The following is a 20786-nucleotide window of genomic DNA, read 5'->3' as shown; positions in this document are numbered from 1 at the left end:
TATTACTTTATTTTTGTTCTGTGTCTGGTCCATAGATAATGTGTATCTGTTTTTTGTGTATATGTGTTCAATGGGGAGCAGCATTCTTAAATTATGCCCATACAATGTCAGATTCACAAGAACCTTCACATATATTTTAGGACGAAACCTTTCTTAAGATGTGACTTTGCATATCCTTGGATTTAGCTGCAGGTCATCAGACAAAATTCATTTTTTATTTTTATATTATAATATATTTTCATATTTTCTGTATGTGTTTCGGTTGCCTATATTGCCAGCTCAATCCTCTGTACCTAAAAGAATACAAAATTATTTTCCAAATTATTCTTTTAATAGTTTTATTCTTGTATTTTTACATTGGAATATCAAGTGATTATCATTTTTAATTTTTACTGTATTATGGCATTGTAGTATTTTTTCAGGGATAACTAATTATACCAGTACCATTTATTAAACAATTTATTATTTAGCCATTGAATTGAAAGGATACAGTAAGATTCACTTCTTAATTATTTGCTGAATTTTGTATCAAATCATGTTGTTTTGATTACATTACTTATGAGTAAGTTTCATTATATGTTTCCTATAATAGTTTTTCCAGAATTATTTTATGTTGAGTTTTTTCAGGAACAGTTTTTAAAAGTAAAGAGAAAAAGTTAAATAATGTCAAAATTTTCATGATGAACAGAAAACCAAATAGAATTCAAACTTGTTTCATCCCAAGTGAGATGTCCAGGAGGAATATTAATTCTACTCTTGGTTTCTCAGTGTCAGGCCAGCGAAGTCCATCAGAAGAGCAAGGGTCTCACTAGTCCAGGAATTCAGAGTGTGGAAATTGATCTGTTCTCTGGAGATGATCCTCCTATGTCAATACAGAATCTTCGGAAGGTAATTTTCCCAGGGTGTTCCCAGAAGAAACATAGCTCATCCACTTACCTTGTTCAAAATAGCCACTATGGAAAAATATCTAGATTAGTACAGAGCAAACTGTCAAACTTACATTATTAAGCAAAGATCTAGCCCAGGGTTTCTCAGCCTCTCCAGTATGACATTTGAGCCCAGAAAATAATTCTTTGTTATGGTGGACTGTTCTGGGTATTGTAGGGTGTTTAGCAGTACCCTGCCTCTACCCACTAGATGTCCATAGAATCCCCCTGCCATTGCAAAAATAAAAAATGTCTTTAGACATTGCCAAAGTGTCTCCTGGAAAGTAAAATCAACACAACCACTGTTCTAAGCCTATTATTCTGGGACTTGAGGTAGCTGACAATTTCATTGTCAGTAAAGTGGCCTTCTCCTCATCACCTGGCTTCTGTGTGTGTGGTTTGTCAGCAGATCAGAGGTAAGATGTGGAGGGAGGAAAAGGTTGAGACACTGTGTCATGTGCTTCATCCAAGGGAGAGGAATTAGAGAATTCTGTCTTGGAGTCAGGGCTGGTCAGAGCATTTAGGACAGAACCTAACAAGAGGGATACTTTCTAGACAAACCTCATACCTACCTAGTTCCATGCATTAAAATTCCTAAAATAAGATATTAGGTATTAACCATGGTGACAGAGAGTGTTGGAAAATGATTCCCCCTTTCCTTTGTTCTGATGTGTAGAAGTCTGATGCTGCGAGTGTGCTCTCAGAATGTAGCACCATTGGTCCACAGGATCCCTTTATGCGGGTACTTGAAATGATTCCCAAAAAGGAACCAGAGAGGTGTTTGCCCAAAGGTAAGTGGCAATATTCCTACATTCAGTTCATGGAATATTTGGATGGGATTCTGTTATTTGAAGCTCTATAGTTTGATAGATCCTTTCTTTCTAATTCTACTGGAGACAAAAGTGAAGAGAGTCTCCCCTGGCTTCTGGAGACCATTTCAGGAAATTCTTGATTCAGGTGAGGTCAATTCATACAGCCCAACTTATAGAGTAGAAACTTGGCACAACTTCTCTAGAAAGCCCACCGAGCCAGTATTCCTACCACTTGGTAGAGTTCCCAATACATCAATTGTCAGGATATCCTTGAGGTCATAGATCAAGAGAACTTGACCATAAATCTGGGGTTGGCTAGAGCTCTGGCCAGGCCCTCAACTCATCTCTCAAGATTTTTTTCTGGGAGAAGGCATCCAAGATGGTGGTGTGGGAAGACCCCGAGCTCACCCCCACCTGTGGAAATACCAAATATACACTTACTTGTAGAGCAGTTTCCCCTGAAAAAGACTCGAGGACTGATGGAACAGCTACTGCATATAGATAGAACATACAGATCAGGTAGGACAGATGGAGACGTGGTGTCCATGGGAACTGCACCCTCAACTTAGTGACCTACAGGAGGAAGGGATATTGTTGTGGGGCCAGAGCACAGACCCACCCACCTTGGGATCAGCAAGAAAACAGCAGTTTAAAGGGCATCTAGACTATACCAGAAAGAGATCCATGTACCAACCCTAGTGTGTTAGTCAGGTCTTCGCTGGTGGCTCAGACAGTAAAGAATCTGCCTGCAAAGCAGGAGACCCAGGTTTGATCCCTGGGTCAGGAAGATACCCTAGAGGAGGAAATGGCAACCTACTCCCATTTTCTTGCCTGGGAAATCTCATGAACAGAGGAAAGAAATCCATGTTCTAACCCTAGAGCTTCTGCCAAATGCACAGAGAAGTGCTGGATCCCTTTGTGGGGTCAGAGGCAGCAGAGAGCACCTTTGTTTGCCTCACCCCCAGAACTCTCCCCAGCCCTCATTCACTCCAGCTCTAGCTACCCCACCAAGGTAGCCTTGGACTTAGCACTCCCCAAGGCCTGACTCCAGCCCAAGCCCACTCTAACCTCAGCTGCTCCGCCTAGGTGGCCTCAGATACCTAAGTGCTCCCCAGGAGTTGCCCCTGGCAAGCTTCAGCCCCAGTAACCCCACTGAAGATACCAGGTGCAAGCTGTTTACACGGGAACACTCCACATAAGTCCATTCCTTGAATACCAAGATAGGTAGCCATTTCATCTAGTTCATAGAAACAAAAACTAGAATTCAAACAAAATATGCATATGGAGGAATATATTCCAAATGAAAGAACAAAACCCTAAAGAAAAACAAAACCCAGGAAAAATCCTAAAGAAACAGAGTTAAGTAATTTACCTGGTAAAGAATTTACTTTACCTGGTAAAGAATTCAAAGAGATGATCATAAGAGTTTTCACCAAACTAGGGAGGAAAATGGAGAACTTCATTTTAGTAAAAATTTCAACAAAGACTTAGAAAATGTGGGCAAGAATTCAATAACATGATAATAATGCAGTCCACATTATAATTAAAATGTCAAAAATTTGAATATATTGTGCCAGTCCTTCTGCTTTGTGAAGTTTCTGCTGAAAAATCATCTAATAGACTTATGAAGTTTCTCTTGTATGTAACTAGTTCTTCCCTTACTGCTTATAAGATTCTCTATCTTTAGTTTTCTTATGATTTTTTTTTTTTGACCATGCCTTGCAGCGTGTGGGATCTTATTTCCTTGACCAGGGATCAAACTCATGCCCTCTTCATTGATTACATGGAGTCTTAACCACTGGACCACTGGGGAATTCCCTATCTTTCATTTTTGACATTTTAATTATAATGTGTCTTGGCATGGATCTCTTTGGGTTCATCTTGTTTGAAAATCTCTGTGCTCCCATCTCAGGACTTAGGTGTCTGTGTCCTTCCCCAGGTTAGGGAAGTTTTCAGTCATTATTTCTTCAAATAAGTTTTTTGTCCCTTTTCTCTCTTTTCTCCTTCTGAGGCCCCTATGTTGCTAATGTTAGTATACTTGATGTTGTCTCAGGGATCCCTTAAGCTCTTCACATTTAAAAAAATCCTTTTTGCTATCCTGATTGGGTAATTTCCACTACCCTGTCTTCCAGATCACTAATTTCATTCTTCTTCATCCTCTAAACGGTTTCATCTCAGTTATTGTATTCTTCATCTCAGTGTTATATTCTTTTTCATCTCAGTTATTATTTTCTTCAGTTCTTATTGGTTCTTTTTAATACTTTCTATAGTTCTCTATCTTTGTTGAAGTTCTCACTGAGTCTGAATTGGCATATGATGACCTCTATTCTGCTCTGTTGACCAAATGTTGTCACATGGCTGAACCCAGATTCAAAGTGTTGGAAAAAGACTCCAACTCTTTAGTTGGAGGATTTGCAAAGTTACATGGTGTGTACAAGGAGGGTGAAGAGTTGGGCTATTAATGCACGTGTATTATAGACACTCGTGATAGTGATTCTCTACTTCCTTGCAGGCCTGAATTGCTGCTCTCTATGCCATACTGTGGACAAGAGAAAGTCCTCCTGGATCACTTGGTGGAGCCTGCGAAAAACCTGCTACCAAATAGTGAAACACAGCTGGTTTGAGAGCTTTATTATCTTTGTGATTCTGCTGAGCAGTGGGGCACTGGTAAATTGTCATGGTCTTGTGGGGACATTGCGGGGCAAGGCAGCTGGGTGGCTTCATTCCGACTTGGCCCTTCAAGGAGCTGTGAATGTGGGGGAACTAGGAAGAAGTGGGATTTCTGTTGGTGTATCCTCTTAGGGGACAGGATTTTGCCATGATGTTCTGAAGAAATGCTGCAACTGGGAAATCCCCAAGGCGAAGAGGCTTTACCTGTGGGAAGCATGACCCACGTCAGCGCTTTATTTTTATGTGTTTATTTATTTATTTGTCTTTTGGCCATACCACACACCATGTGGGAACTTAGTTCTCTGAACAGGAATGAAACTTGTGCCCCCTGCCACTGAAGCACGGAGTCTTAACCACTGGACCACCAGGGAAGTCCCCAGATTGGAACTCTAAAGTGGCTATTGGAGTCTTGACCTTAACTCCAAGTCTGTCCATCATTCCTGGAGGATTTCTAGACATTTTCAGCATATCCTACATGTTTCCTCCTCTAGATGGCAATGCTCCTATTCTCTTTTTTTCCTGATGGCCCTTGTGTTGCTTTCAAAAAGATAAAAAGTTTAGGAGAAGTCTACAGGGGCTAGAATAGGATATAAGTTGCCTTGGTATTTTTCACTACTCATGATCCTTTGAGAGGAGGGAAAAGAGATACTGTTTTATGTGTATGACAGATCCTTCCAAATTGAAGTATGTTGTGAGTTCTGATGAGCTTTGGAAATAACTGAATCAATCAACCTCCCTAGCCATATGGTCATGAACTCCTTTCTGCTCTCTCTCCTCACCTTGTCCTTCTTTCCTCCTCTGCACACATACCCTCACCTTGAGCAACAGTATTTTCTCTCTTATCACCTACATGTTTCTTTCTCTCCCTCCCATTATGTCTTGTGTTTCCTCTTAAAATGGCCATAATGTAAAACTAAATTCTCTTAGTATTTGTCATCCCAGGTGACTGGAGTACTGAGTTCCCCTCATTGATTTAGAGTCACAGAACATTTCACAGTAAATTACTAGGAGGGACAAGGACCTGTCTTGCTCCTACACCCCTACTTTCCTGGTTAGTGCTTTACACCTGTGTAATCTCCAGATGAGAGGAGATGAGCATGCACTGGAGTCCACCAGAGCCTGTGATCAACAGACAGCCCATTTGCCTGCTTTGCTCTTCTTCAAACTCTTTGCAACCCTGTGGACTATGGCCTGCCAGGCTCCTCTCTCCGTGGGATTTCCCAGGCAAGAATGCTGGAGTGGGTTGCCATTTCCTTCTCCAGAAGGTTCTTCTTCCCAACCCAGGGTTCAAACCCATGTCTCCTGCATTGGAAGCTGTATTCTTTACCACTGAGCCACCAGGGAAGCCCATTTACCTCCTTACTGCTACGTAAATTATTCCTGAAACAAAAAAGCAAATTTCTCTAAAACAGTCCCAGAGAATTGCCTTGATTAATTTTTTATCACTCATCCTGTAGGCGTCCCTGTAATCTTCCAGTGATTAGATTTCATTAGCTATCTACACTTCCAAGTGACAAGGTTCTTGCTCTTATTCCACAAATAGTCGCTGTTATCTGTCACACCCTGTGCTATTTAGTGGAAAAGCAATGTTGTTGTCACAAGGTCACACAGACACCTGTGTGAGAAAACTTACAATCAGAGAAGCAGCAGAGGGCACACAGATCTCCTAGTTCTCATCTGCCTTAAGATGAGGCAAGAGTAGGCTGGGCAGAGTGAGACTGAACACACAATGCAGAGGCTTCCAGGAGACAGACACAGGCCTTGTTTCACTGCACGTATTTATAGAGAAATGGAGACAAGAAACATCTAGTCCCTCGCCACTGTATTTGGTATATGGACCAGCAGCCTCATATCACCTGGCAGCTTATTAAGAATTCAGAGTCTTGGGCCCACCCCAGACCTGCTGAATCAGATGCTAGGTGGTTTAAGGCTCATTAGAGTTTGTGAAGCTCTGATTTGGGCAACTACATAGAAATGGGAGCATCCTGGATTAGGCCTAGTTACATTATGGGAGCTTCCAATGCTCAGTTCTGATATCAGCCTGCTCTTCCTTTGAGCAAACTCAGACCTGCTGAGCCAGCTTGTTGCTAAGCTTCCAAAATGAAATGGGAAATGAGCTTTCAACACCATTCAGATTTGTCTCTCCTAAAGAGGCAGTCAGCAAAAACAAGACCGGGAGCTGACTGTGGTTCAGACCATGATCTCCTGATTGCCAAATTCAGACTTAAATTGAAGAAAGTAGGGAAAACCACTAGAACATTCATGTATGACCTAAATCATATCCCTTACAATTATACAATGTAAGTGACAAATAGATTCAAGGGATTAGATCTGATAGACAGAGTATCTGAAGAACTATGGATGGAGGTTCACGACATTGTACGGGAGGCAGTGATCAAGACCATCCCCAAGAAAAAGAAATGCAAAAAGGCAAAATGATTGTCTGAGGAGGCCTTACAAATGGCTAAGAAAAGGAGGGAAGCGAAAGGCAAAGGAGAAGAGAAAAGATATGCCCATTTGAATGCAGCGTTCCAAAGAATAGCAAGGAGAGATAAGGAAACCTTCCTCAGTGATCAACGTAAAGAAATAGAGGAAAACAATAGAATGGGAAGACTAGAGATAGAAGACTAGAGATCTCTTCAAGAAAATTAGGGATACCAAAGGAACATTTTGTGCAAAGATGGACACAGTAAAGGACAAAAATGGTATGGACCTAACAGAAGCAGAAGATAGTAAGAGGTGGCAAGAATACACAGGAGAACTATACAAAAAAGATCTTCATGACACAGATAACCACGATGGTGTGATCACTCACCTAGAGCCAGACATACTGGAATGTGAAGTCAAATGGGCCTTAGAAAGCATCACTATGAACAAAGCTAGTGGAGGTGATGGTATTCCAGTTGAGCTATTTCAAATCCTAAAAGATGATACTGTTCAAGTTCTCTGCCCAATATGCCAGCAAATTTGGAAAACTCAGCAGTGGCCACAGGACTGGAAAAGGTCAGTTTTCATTCCAATCCCAAAGAAAGGCAATGCCAAAGAATGTTCAAGCTAGTGCACAATTGCACTCTTCTCACACGCTACGAAAGTAATGCTCAATATTCTCCAAGCCAGGCTTCAACAGTCTGTGAACTGTGAACTTCCAGATATTCAAGCTGGATTTTAGAAAAGGGAGAGGGACCAGAGATCAAATTGCCAACATCCGTTGGATCATCAAAAAAGCAAGAGAATACCAGAAAAACATCTACTTCTGCTTTATTGACTACACCAATAAATCTTTGTGTAGATCACAGCAAACTGTGGACAATACATAAAGAGATTGGGATACCAGATCACCTGACCTGCCTCCTGAGAAATCTGTATGCAGGTCAAGAAGCAACAGTTAGAACTGGACATGAAACAACAGACTGGTTCCAAATCAGGAAAGGAGTACATCAAGGCTGTATATTGTCACCCTGCTTATTTAACTTATATGCAGAGTACATCATGAGACATGCTGGGCTGGATGAGCAAAAGCTGGAATCAAGATTGCTGGGAGAAATATCAATAACCTCAGATATGCAGATGACACCACTCTTATTGCAGAAAGCGAAGAAGAACTAAAGAGCCTCCTGATGAAAGTGAAAGAGGAGAGTGAAAAAGCTGGCTTAAACTCAGCATTCAAAAGTGCAGATCATGGCATCTGGTCCCATCACTTCATGGCAAATAGATGGGGAAACAATGGAATCAGTGAGAGACTTTATTTTGGGGGGCTCCAAAATCACTGCAGATGGTGACTGCAGTCATGAAATTAAAAGACGCTTACTCCTTGGAAGAAAAGCTATGACCAACCTAGACAGCATATTAAAAAGCAGGGACATTACTTTGTCAACCAAAGTCTGTCTAGTCAAAGCTGTGGTTTTTCCAGTAGTCATGTATGGATGTGAGAGTTTAACTATGAAGAAAGCTGAGTGACGAAGAATTGATGCTTTTAAACTGTGGTGTTAGAGAAGACTCTTGAGAGTCTCTTGGACTGTAAAGAGATCAAACCAGTCAATCCTAAAGGAAATCAGTCCTGAACATTCATTGGAAGGACTGTTGCTGAAGCTGAAATTTCAATACTTTGGCCACCTGATGCGAAGAATGGACTCATTGGAAAAGACCCTGATATGGGAAAGATTGAAGGTGGGAAGAGAAGGGGATGACAGAGGATGAGATGGTTGGATGGCATCACTGACTTGATGAACATGAGTTTGGGCAAGCCCTGGGACTTGGCGATGGACAGGGAAGCCTGGTATGCTGCAGTCCCAAAGAGTGACTGGTGTACTGGTGTCACAAAGAGTCAGGCAGGACTGAGCGACTGAACTGAAAGAGGCAAACAGGCAACCCCTGACCTTCAAGAGCTTGGAGGCTTGTAGGCAAGACAGATGGAGTCCAGACAGCTATAACTAGGGCCATAGTGATACACTCAGAGAAGCAATGTGCCATGTGGATGGCACCTAACCCATTCCTGTGGAAGAAGGACAGTTTCCTACAGAATATATCAGCTAAGCTGATATCTTAAAGGCTGACCAGGAGCCGGTGGGGGAGAGGAGGAGATGAAGGGCCTTCTTCAGTCAAAAGCCCACTTGGGGGTTGAAAGTGAGACTGTTTTATTCTCTATTCTTTTTCTCTAGGGTTGTGGGACTGTGAGATTACCTTAATTCCTAACAGCATTGCTGATTTCTTTCTTGCCTTCCCAAGTGACTTGGCAGGGTTAGTGCCTCTTCTCTCCTTTCTTTTATCCTCAGTAACACTGTAAAGGCCAAAAGGACAGCTTATAGCCTAGCAATACAGACCCTGAAGAATCACACACACACACACTTTGGGTTAAGGAAATGTTTGGATGTAGTGTGAAAAAGGGTCTCTCCAAAAGCTTAGATGTCTAATTTTCGTAGTCCCACTTAATGAATGTTTGGGCCTTCCCAGGTGGTGCTAGTGGTAAAGAACTTGCCTGCCAGTGCAGATAGACATAAGAGACTCGGGTTCGATCCCTGGGTTGGCAAGATCCCCTGGAGAAGGAAATGGCAACCCACTCCAGTAGTATTGCCTGGGGAATCTCATGGACAGAGGAGCCTGGTGGGATATGGTCCACAGAACCTAACATTAGGGTTAGGATTAGGGTTAGGGTTAGGCAGAGAGTCGGACATGACTGAAGCGACTTAGCAACATTTGAAGTAATTTACATTGGGAGCTCTAGCCCAGTGCTTCCCAAACTTTTGCACATCATGGTTCATGTACAAAAATGATCACATCTGTAGGGAACACTGGGATAAGTGGATAATGCTGTTTGTGGTGGGGTTGGCGAGCCTCAGGGTTGGCAGGATCCAGAGTATGAACTAAGGTTTTCAGACTTGATGTTATAAGCAATGAACAGCCACTGAATAGAGCCACCCAGGTAACTAGGAGGATGAAAGAAATGGTGAATGCCACTGGGAGGTTCTGGGAAAGTTGGCAAGATATTGTTGGCAAGAGTTGAAAGGATTAGGAAGACCAGGAGATAGTGTGATGATCCATTAGGAAGATTTTTTTTTTTTTTTTTAACATTCCAGGGCCCATTGATGAGACTCTGGGAAAATATAGTGGCAACGGAAATCTAGAAATAGGATTTTCCTTCTTTTGTTTTACTTACTCAAGGAATTGTTTCTACTGGAAAAGTTCAGCCTTAAGCAAAATCTCATCACCAAGAGAGATCCTAGTTTATTCAAATAAGGAAGAACAATAAAAAGTAAAGTCAGCAGAGAGTTCAACCTGACCTATGCTGTGCTTTATCATTTCAGGTATTTGAAGATATTAACCTTGATAAACAACCCAAAATCCAAGAATTACTTAAATGTACTGACACTATTTTCACATACATTTTTATCTTGGAGATGGGTCTGAAATGGGTGGCCTTTGGATTTAGGAAATATTTCACAAGTGTCTGGTGCTGGCTCGACTTCGTCATTGTGATTGTAAGTTAACCATCTCTGTATAATGTGCAGGTGGGATGGAGGGGGGCTGGGTTGTGGTGGAGGAGGGGATCACACGGAAGTTGCTTTTCCCGTGTGCCTCATACGAGTGCCTCTCCAGAATATTTTTCTTCACATTTATCTATCAGCAGTCCAGCCTTTCCTTGGTCCCATTCCTCATATGCTGCATTTCATATGCTCACCATCTCAACCCTTTCTCATTGTACTCATTTCTCATGGTACTCATTCACTTCTCTCCATAAGCACCGCTTATGTCTGATGTACATCTAGAATAACTTTGCACATTCTCTACTTTTCCTTCTCCTTCCAACTTTTAATTTCTTTTCAAGACTTCTCAAAGCAGGTTAGCAGCCAGCAGATTAGGCTGGTCTCCCATCTTGATTGTCAAGCAACAAGGATTATTCACATACATTATTTTTTCCTATTTAATCTGAACAGCAGTGTTCCAAGTTAGGCAGACCTATGTGTTGTCTACCACATTCCAGACAAGGAAACCTGAAGCTCAGAGGCTTAGCAGCTTGTTTCAGATGAGATTGGAATTCACACCTTGGTCTGTAAGATGCCCAAGGCCAATAGCAGTAAGAGTAGGTAACATTTTTCGACTGCTTTCTCGGTACCAAGTAAGTAAGTACTGCTTACTCTGCCATATGCCTCTTATGCATTCTCTCTTTTAGTTATCACAGCGTTTCCATGTTGCAGTTATTGTTTTTCCCAGATACATATAAGTAAACTAAGTCATAGAAACATGTTTGAGGTTGCCCAGCTAGAAGATGGAAGTGAAATCACTTAGTCATGTCCGACTCTTTGCAACCCCATGCTCCTCCATCCATGGGATTTTCCAGGCAAGAGTACTGGAGTGGGTTGCCATTTCCTTCTCCAGAGGATCTTCCCAACCCAGGGATCAAACCTGGGTCTCCCACGTTGTAGTCAGATGCTTTACCATCTGAGCCACCTGGGAAGTCTTTTGAGCCTGGGAAGAAGAAGGAGGTGAGACTCAAATCTAGTAAGACTCCCTGCAAAGTCCTTGATTTTAACATCTATAGAAGGCAATGGCACCCCACTCCAGCACTCTTGCCTGGAAAATGCTATGGACAGAGGAGCCTGGTAGGCCACAGTCCATGGGGTCGCTAAGAGTCAGACAAGGCTCCACGACTTCACTTTCACTTTTCACTTTCCTGCATTGGAGAAGGAAATGGCAACCCACTCCAGTGTTCTTGCCTGGAGAATCCCAGGGACTGGGGAGCCTCATGGGCTGCCGTCTACGGGGTTGCACAGAGTTGGACACAACTGAAGCGACTTAGCAGCAGCAGCAGCAGCAGCCTTTCTATAATGACCTAATTAGTTAGACTTTGTCCCTGCTATTTAAGAAAGTAGGTATGACAAATGCATAGTATACACTGTGTGCTCAGCACACCACACTGGAGAGCCATAATTTTGTTGGCGGGTACAAATAGGCCGTGTGGTTCAAGCATTTCAGAAAGTCATCGGTGCCATCAGAGCTCCAACACCAGCATTCCCGTGAGCATCATGAGGGTCCCTATCAGTTTCCAGAGTGCTGGTCACTGTGCATCCATTGTCTTATTGATTATAGTGGAGGATGCATAAGACAATGGACAGACTGTTGGTATCTCTGATCTAGGACCTGTGGTTTACTGGCCTAAACTTAGGAGACTGATTCTTTTTTTTTATTTTTGATTGGAGGATAATTACTTTAAAATTTTGTATTGGTTCCTGCCATACAACACTGTGAATCTGTCACAACTATATAACTATATATATATCCCCTTCCTCTTAAGCCTTCCTCCGTCCCCCTTCCCCGCCGTCCTGTCCCCTTAAGTCTTCAGAGAGCACCAGGCTGGGCTCCCCGTGTTGCGCAGCAGCTCCCCACCAGCCATCTGTTTCACACATGGTAGTGTTTATATGTCAACGCTACTCTCAATTTGTCCCATCCTCTCCCTCCCCTGCTGTGTCCACAAGTCTGTGTAGGACACTGATTTTAAAGCTGTTTCTTTACTCTCTTTCTGTGTAACCTCAAGCAAAGTGCTGGAAGTTTTGATATCAATTTCCAAATGGATATAAATGAGAGTGTAGATTCTAAATTGCCCAAATTTGCCCAGATGCAAAATGGAAAACATACAGCTAACAATAACTATTTAAAATATCAAAACAGTAGTCGAGTGCCACACTTTCAAAAAGGACACCAGGTCCAGGTGGTTCTGAAAACAAGTTTTACCAACCTTCCAAGGAGCAGTGCTATAGACCACATGATTGTGTCCCCTTACCCCTCCCCTGAAATTTGTATTGAAACCTGATCTCCAGTGTGTTGGAGATGGGGCCTTTGGGAGGCAGCTAGGACATAAGAGCATTGACTCCAGAGCCCTCATGAATAGGATTAGTGATCTTATAAAAGAGACTCCACAGTTTCTTCACTCCTTCTGTGAAGACAGGGAGAAGATGACTGCTTATGAACCAGGAAATAGGTCCTCAACCAGACACTGACTCTGCCAGCATCTTAATCTTGGAATTTCAAGCCTTCAGACTGTAAGAAATTTCTGTTGTTTATATATCCAGGCTATGGTATGGTATTCTGATATAGCAGCCTGAACTAAGACAAGCAGTGCATCCCAACCTTACTCAAATTAAGACAAGGAACAGAAAAGGAGGGGAGGCATGCAAACTTATTTAATGAGACAAACATAACCTTGATAACAAAATGAATGGAACAAAAATGCGTAGAGCAAGAGAAGATATAATCCTTTAACTATATAGCTTTATAAATCCCAGAGAAAGCACTAAGTGTAGGCACTATTACTGGTACCAGCCTTAGCACTGTACAGACCCAATTCCATCTGAAACAAGGTGCTGATCCACTGGGCTTCACAGTTCATGTCTGTAATGTGGTAGTGAAGTTATGTGTGTGTGTGCTAAGTCAGTTTAGTCGTGTCTGACTCTGCGACGCTATGGACTGTAGCCTGCCAGGCTCAGCTGTCCAGGAGTTTCTCCAGGCAAGAATAGTGGAGTGGATTGCCATGTCCTTCTCCAGGGGATCTTCCCGACAGGGATTGAACCCATGTCTCTTAAGTCTCCTGCATTGTCAGGTTCTTTACCACTTAGGACCATGTGGGATGCCCAGCAGTGATGTACACCACTGCATAATTCAGAACATTATCGTGTGGATTAAATGAGTTATGTGAATAATCTTCTTATGTTGCTTGTTACTCAAGATTAAATAAAATGATCTTTATAATTTTGGAATAGGAAACTGCAAACACAACCACAAATATATATCAAAATATAAGACTTTCTTTTTTTTTGTTCAACAACACCATGATTATAAAAGACAGGCTAGACCCTCGAGACAGTATATACCACATATAAAACAGATAGTTGAGCTTACCGGGTAGATCTGCAGTAAAGAATCTACCTGCAGTGCAGGAGACACAGGTTGGTCCCTGGGTCAGACACAGGTTTTGTGTCTGGAGGTAGGGTTGGTAACCCACTCCAGTATTCTTGCCTGGAGAATACCATGGACAGAGGAACCTGGTGGGCTACAGTCCATAGGGTCTCAAAGAGTCAGACACGACTGAAGTGACTGAGCACACATGATGCATAACAGATAGTGATTATCCACTGTAAATAAATACCGCCTACAGATCAACAAGAAAAAGACAACCCAGTGTAAGAATGGGAGGAGGATGCAAACAGGCAATTCACAGAAGGATCTTGAGTTGCTAACAAATGTATGAAGAAATACACACTAGTCATATCACCAGTTAGCACAAAAATACATATTAAAATGAGACTTCTTTTTACTTATCAGACAGACAAAAATTTTTAAGTTGGATAATATCTAACACGAGAAGGATTTAGGAAAATGGAATTTCTAATCACTGCTAACTGCTATACAAGACATTTGGGGAAAGTTTTGCACCATTAAGTTAAAATTACAAATGAACCCAATTTACAATTCCAGAAATACCACTTCTAGTTATACGTTTAAGGAAAACTCTTGCGTATGTACCCAGGAAAAATGCATGTCTGTCTAGTTTGCTATTGTTCATAGTAGCAAAGAAATGGAAATAACTTAGGTATTCACCAAGGAGGAATGAATTCATAAAATATAAATATATGCTGTAATATTCCATAACAGTCAAAAGGAGAAAACCATAAGAATATATATCAACATGATAGGAATCTCAAAAACATAGTACAGGGAGATTAATGCAAGTTAGGTAGGAATAAAATAAAACTAGTGATAGCTTCCCACCTGGAAGAATGCCATAGAGTGGAAAAGAACGGGGATATGTTCTTGTCAGCGTTTCTCATGGATGTTTCAGTTAGGGGTGAGGTTCCAGGTGAAAAGGTATACAATGTCCCTCCAGGAACATCTTCTCCATTTACGCTAACAGTCATTTAGTAACACCAGAACTGCTAGGCTTAAGAACCCTTTTCCCTCTGGTTAGGAACAAGGTCAACAGTCCATGGGGTCACTAGGGTCAGACACAACTTAGTGACTAAACCACCACCATAGGAACAAGGTAGGCGTATTTGTGCAAAAGCTAATTAAATAACTCTCCCAACAGGCAATGCTGTCACAAGCAGAAGAACAAAACAGCTTATTTGAAAAAGCCATTATAAATAAGCACATTTTGAATCAATGGTGATTTTAAAAAATTGATTATGAATTTAAGAATCTGGTTATTCTGCCATATTCATTCAATTTCTCTTACTCTGCAAATGTGTTACTACTGCAATGAGATTGGCTAGTGGGAGGCAATGAACTTTGCCATCAGCTAAGTCAGGAGTATCAGTAATTCACTTCCTGTCCTGCTGAGCACTCTCCATCTAAGTTGAGCCTCTGAAGGCTCTGCATAATCAATAAGAATGGCTGAAAATCTGCAAATAGTGTCTTCAACTTAAGCTCAGCATCTTTATTGAGCTTTAAAATTTTTTTCTTATTTTATTTGTCTGTGCCAGGTCTTGATTGTGCTAGTGGGATCTAGTTCCCTGGGCAGGGATTGAACCCATGCCCACTGCATTGGGAGCACAGAGTCTTAACCACTGGACCACTAGGGAAGTCCCTGTTTGTTGAGTTTTAATTTAGTGTGTTTACAGAGTTCTCCAATCCTCTGTCATATCCCGCTGTAAGGAAGCATGTTAGGAGAGAAAATTGGATTTAATTCTCCAAAAAGGAGCTGTTTGAATGAGGGAACATGTTAGCCAAAAGGAATTCATTCATTCTTTTTTTTTTAGAATTATTTCTTTGTAACTTTTTATTTTGATATTTCAAGCTTATGGAAAAGTTGCAAGAAGTTGCAAAAGAATCCCTTACACTATTTCCCCAGATTCACCCATTATTAATATTTAAGCCCATCTGCCATATCAGTTTTCCCTGTATTTTTTCCCCTAAACTGCTTGAGATTAAGTTGTAAGGATCACACTACGTTAGCCCTCAACATTTCAGGGTGTATTTCCAAAGAACAAGCCTGTTATCTCACACAGTCACAAAACAATTATCAAGGTTAGGAAATTTAACATGATCCAGTACTAAATACCACATCCATTTTCGAATGTTCTCAGTTGTCACAAGGTCCTTTATGGTTAATTTACCCTACGCGCCTACCACCACCTTTCCCCTACTGCAATCTAGGATCCCACTCAGGATCCCACATGACATGTCATTGTCATGTCTCTCTGGTTTCCTTGAATTCACAACAGTTTCTCAGCTTTTTTTGGTCTTTCATTAAACAAATCATGTAAACGCACTGTTCTCACCCATATGGGCTGGAGCTTTGCCAGGCAAGGAGAAAAATAGCCTCTAACCTGCCCTCCCCTTCCAGCTGGGTCTGGTTGGTTTCTGTCTGGATAAACCACTGTGGGCATGCAGTCGCCTCTCAGAAAGATGGCTCTTAACACCACTGGGTTCTCTGGTCACCAAGTTGGATGTACTATGCATAGCTTCCTTTCCCACCAGGTCTCTGTGACAAGTCTCATCGACTTAATGGGCTTGAAGTCCTTCCGGATTCTTCGAGCACTGAGGCCCCTGCGAGCACTGTCCCAGTTTGAAGGAATGAAGGTATGTTCTTTAGATGGAATGGAGGAAAGTCAGCTAGCAGGGAAAGGCAGAGAAGCCAACTGCTCTTCTTGGGCTGGACATCCCTTAAATTGTCAAACTTTTCCTGGACTCCTTCCCATCTGGCCCACTGCTTAGAATTCAGAGGTAGAGAAAAGTCCAAGATATAGTCTTCACCTAAAAGCACTTCTGTGACAGTCGAGCTGGGCTCTGGCTTCCCTTCAGTCCTAGGGCAGATGTCTCAAACACCATCATCAGAAGACACTTCTCAAACGATCCTGTAGCAACCAAAAGGACCTGTAATGTAGGGAGCTGAGAGCAGGGCTTGCCATGGGGCTGGGGTTCAGGGTTGGAATGTAAAGATGAGGTTTCAAGAAATGCAGCCCCACACATCAGACCCATCCTGGGAAGATTAAGAGCTTGGTGAGTCTCACACGTCTGTTATGTTTTTCTTCTGCTTTGTTTCCTTAAGGTGGTAGTTTATGCTCTCATAGGTGCCATACCTGCTATTCTGAATGTTTTGCTTGTCTGCCTCATTTTCTGGCTCATATTTTGTATCCTGGGAGTAAGTCTGTTTTCTGGAAGATTTGGAAGATGTGTTAATGCAACAGATGTAAAATCAGTTATAGATTATAACATTGTTGCAAACCGGAATCAATGTGAAAGTGGACATTTCTATTGGGACACCCCGGATGTCAACTTTGACAACGTGTTAATGGCTTACCTTGCACTACTGCAAGTGGTAAGTGCTGTCGGTTTGTTTTTCACTCTGGGGAAAGAACCCTTAAAAGAATCATAAAGCATTTCTCAGCTAATAAAAATATAATGACTCCATTGAAATAATGGAATCAAACCCCAGTTTCCTCATGGGAGCTAATGCCCTCTGGAGTTGTTCCCCACTGAGCATCGCCAACTTGATTGTCTACTGAGCTTCAACCTCCAAGACCCTGTAAGGGTTTGGACCTCACACTCTGTCCTGTGGTGCCTTGTTCTCCTTAGCTCCAGCCAGAGAGACATGGAGCCTCAGATGCCAAGCCACACCTGTAGTAACAGTTCCCTGTGGGAACAGTCCCATGTCAAACCGTGGTTGCAAGGTCTTGGACAGATAGCGCAAATAGATGTGGCATCAGGAAAGAGCCTTAATCAGGTTCTTTGCATCAGCTGGTCCATAACTTTTCTAGGAATTTTTAAGGCAGAAATTTCTCTTGTCTTTAAACTTTTTATCTTGTGAAAATGAAGAAAAAATAATACAAAACACATGCCCATGAACTTTTTTCAGCTGTTCCTTTATGTAGGCATTCTGTCCAGGAAGGGTGGACCATCATCTTATATACATCTGCCCGCTGGACTTGCTGGCTTTTGTATGTTGATGACAAGCCTATAATGGTGTTCATGTTTCTCTTCTTTCATTGCAGGCAACGTTTAAGGGCTGGATGGATATTATGTATGCAGCTGTTGATTCCACAGAGGTGAGCTTGTGTTCTACTGTGCTGTAGAGTGCTAAGATCAAATCAGGAGAATCATGACTATATATGGCCAGCCTAGAACTTCCCTCATCATAGTTCCAGTGGCCAGGGTTCTCTGCCTTTTTTACATTAAGACAAACACTATGAAACAGGGGTTAAAAGGGTTCTTATTCATCCTCCTCTGAGTATTACATCCTAGCATGCTGACAGCTCTGATGTTCTCCGTCTATTTCCCTTTCTGACAATTCCCTGGGTACAAGTGAGGTGAGCTTTTCTCTGTTCCTCTTTCTATCTGAACCTCCCTTTGCAAGATTATCAGCTTGCTGCATAATCTTATGTTAAATTATCAGTTGAATTAACTGAATATTAATTTCTTCTTTCCATTAGATTATTTCCAGACTAATGCCTACCCTTAATTCAAACAAGTAGATGCCTGAAGCCAAGTGGGACTAAGGTTAGGTACTGTTTGAGGCAAAAGAGAAAAATAATTGTTTCAAATATTTATGTCCGATACAGTGGTTTCTATGGCAGGTGTTCAGTAACAAATATCATAAGTCCTTTGAGCAGATGATAGAGCTATCAACACTCATCTCTATCTTTGAATATGATTAGAGGAAAGAAAAGAGAGGTCCTCCTACCCCTATCCCCAAAATGAATAAAACCAGAGCCTCGTGAAGAACTTGGACAGAAGGGGTCTGGATGCTTTCGGTCATCCCTCAAGCTAGGCCAGCTGGATTGTAGTCCATTTTTGTCCCTTCCAGAGCTTGACCATTCATTCATTCATACACTTGTTCAGTGTGTGTGGAGAACCTCATGTCACAAGCTATGCCAGGCACTCAGAATTCAAGAGTGACAGAACACAAGCACAGACTAAACACAATAGTGTAGCGGGCTCTGTAGGAACCATGTAGATATTCAGCAAGGATTGGTAGTTAAGCTCCTTTGCGTGAAATGGACATGTCCCTTCTCTGGGGGCCATCTCAGTTTGGCTCCCTCCAGTTATGTGTCTATATGGACATCCTAGAGACGTTTTCAAAGGACACACGCAACCGTGCTACTCTCCTGTCTCACAGCCCTTCAGTGATTCTCCATCGCTTCAAAGAAAAATCCAAATGCTCCGCCACACCCCCTCCCCACTGTATGGTACCACTCAAGCTGCGCTGGGGGAAACTGAAAGAGGGGAAGGGGGCTCCCTGAAGGACCACGGCTCACTGGAGGAGGCTGAGTGGTTAATGGTGCTGCTACCAAGCAGTTAGGATGGCTCATATTTTTCTCCAGTAACTGTTTTCTTCTTTCATTAAAACAACCCCTAACAGGAAGGACAACAGCCACAGTTTGAGGCACGTTCTTCCATGTACCTTTACTTCGTAGTTTTTATCATCTTTGGCTCATTCTTCACTCTGAATCTCTTTACTGGTGTTATTATTGACAACTTCAACCAACAGCAGAAAAAGATAAGTATGGGGATTGTCCTGATTTGGTATTTTTACCTCCTCATTTCTCCAAAGAGCTTGGATGGAGCATAAATCAGTTCTAGATTGTTGTGCAAAGTAGCCTTTATCATCTGCATAGGAATGAAGAGGGAGCCTCTTAAGGAAAGAGTCTTGAGGATATGGCTGAAAAGGGACTGCATTAGCTGGGTTTTATTAATCATTGTTTTTATTCTTCACTCTACCCTCTTAAACAAAGGCCATTGTTGAACTCTAATAGAAAAACAAATATCAGGATTAGTATTTATGTCAAATTGTAGTAACCTTGCAAGTGTATCTTGTTATTCAGGATAAAAAGAGTACAATCCCTGACTTAGGATAGTTCAATTTACATGATTTTTCAACTTTTACAATGAGGCAGAAATGATACGCATTGAGTAGAAACTTTACTACAGGTTTTGAACTGTGATCTTTTCCTTGGCTAGAGATATATAGTACAATACTTTCCTGTGACACTGAGTGGCAGCAGCCACAGCTCCCAATCATCCGTGGCTCACTGAGGATAAACAGTAGGTATATATTTACAACATTCTGTATCCATACAACCATTCTGTTTTTCACTTTCAGTACAGTATTTGATAAACTAAATGAGATATTCAACGTTTATTTTCAAATAGGGTTTGTGTTACATGATTTTGCCCAACTGTAATCTAATTTCTGGGCTTCCCTGATAGCTTGCAATGCAGGAGACTCCAATTCGATTCCTGGGTTGGAATCAAATAAGATCTCCTGGAGAAGGGATAGGCTACCCCCTCCAGTATTCTTGGGCTTCCCTTGTGGCTCAGCTGGTAAAGAATCCACCTGCAATGTGGGAGATCTGGGTTCAATCCCTGGATTGGGAAGATCCCCTGGAGAAGGAAAAGGCTACCCACCTCAGTATTCTGGCCTGGAGAATTCCAAGGACTGTATAGTCCATGGGGTCACAAAGAGTCAGACATGACTGAGTGACTTTCACACACATGTGAAAGCTAATTTCTAAGTGTTCTGAGCATGTTTAAGGTAGGCAAGGCTAAGCTGTGATGTTCAGCAGGTTAAGTGTATTAAATGCATTTCAAGTTACATACAATATTTTCAACTTAACATGGGTTTATCAGGATGTATAATCATTGTAAGTGCAGGAAAAATCTATAAACTCTCCTCTTTCCGTAAACTTGCATCCTGCCTCTCAATACCCAAGTCTCAGCAGATTTATTGAACTTACTTGGAAAGAAGATGGTAGGGAAGAGACAGGTTTTTTCCCCCATGTGTTGTGACAAACACATATTTATTTTTCTGATTCAATAATCTATAGGGGCATTGTAGTAAATGTGGAAAAAAGATGAAGAGAAAAAGAAAATTTAAATCATCCATAAGGTG

The 20786-nt window shown here is 41.8% G+C and overlaps 1 protein-coding gene across 2 annotated transcripts in view; it reads left to right on the top strand.

Moving 5' to 3' along the window:
* The window catches only part of SCN11A (sodium voltage-gated channel alpha subunit 11), a 139377-nt gene that overhangs the window by 98437 nt on the left and 20154 nt on the right, over window positions 1–20786 (top strand). Inside the window, exons 20-27 of one of the 2 annotated variants that reach the window (XM_086365978.1) lie at window positions 769–888; window positions 1603–1717; window positions 4251–4405; window positions 10210–10383; window positions 16376–16477; window positions 16947–17216; window positions 17890–17943; window positions 19257–19398. In XM_086365978.1, coding sequence (XP_086222104.1) covers window positions 769–888; window positions 1603–1717; window positions 4251–4405; window positions 10210–10383; window positions 16376–16477; window positions 16947–17216; window positions 17890–17943; window positions 19257–19398 — 1132 coding nt within the window. The remainder of the gene's footprint in view (window positions 1–768; window positions 889–1602; window positions 1718–4250; window positions 4406–10209; window positions 10384–16375; window positions 16478–16946; window positions 17217–17889; window positions 17944–19256; window positions 19399–20786) is intronic. The other variant, XR_015150939.1, reaches the window with a different exon arrangement.

The sequence above is a fragment of the Bos grunniens genome, chromosome 22 (assembly GCF_055505025.1).
Source record: "Bos grunniens cultivar Pamir isolate PY7600 chromosome 22, Bosgru_T2T1.0, whole genome shotgun sequence".
Lineage (NCBI taxonomy): Eukaryota > Metazoa > Chordata > Mammalia > Artiodactyla > Bovidae > Bos > Bos grunniens.
This window is presented reverse-complemented; position numbering and strand designations above follow the sequence as displayed.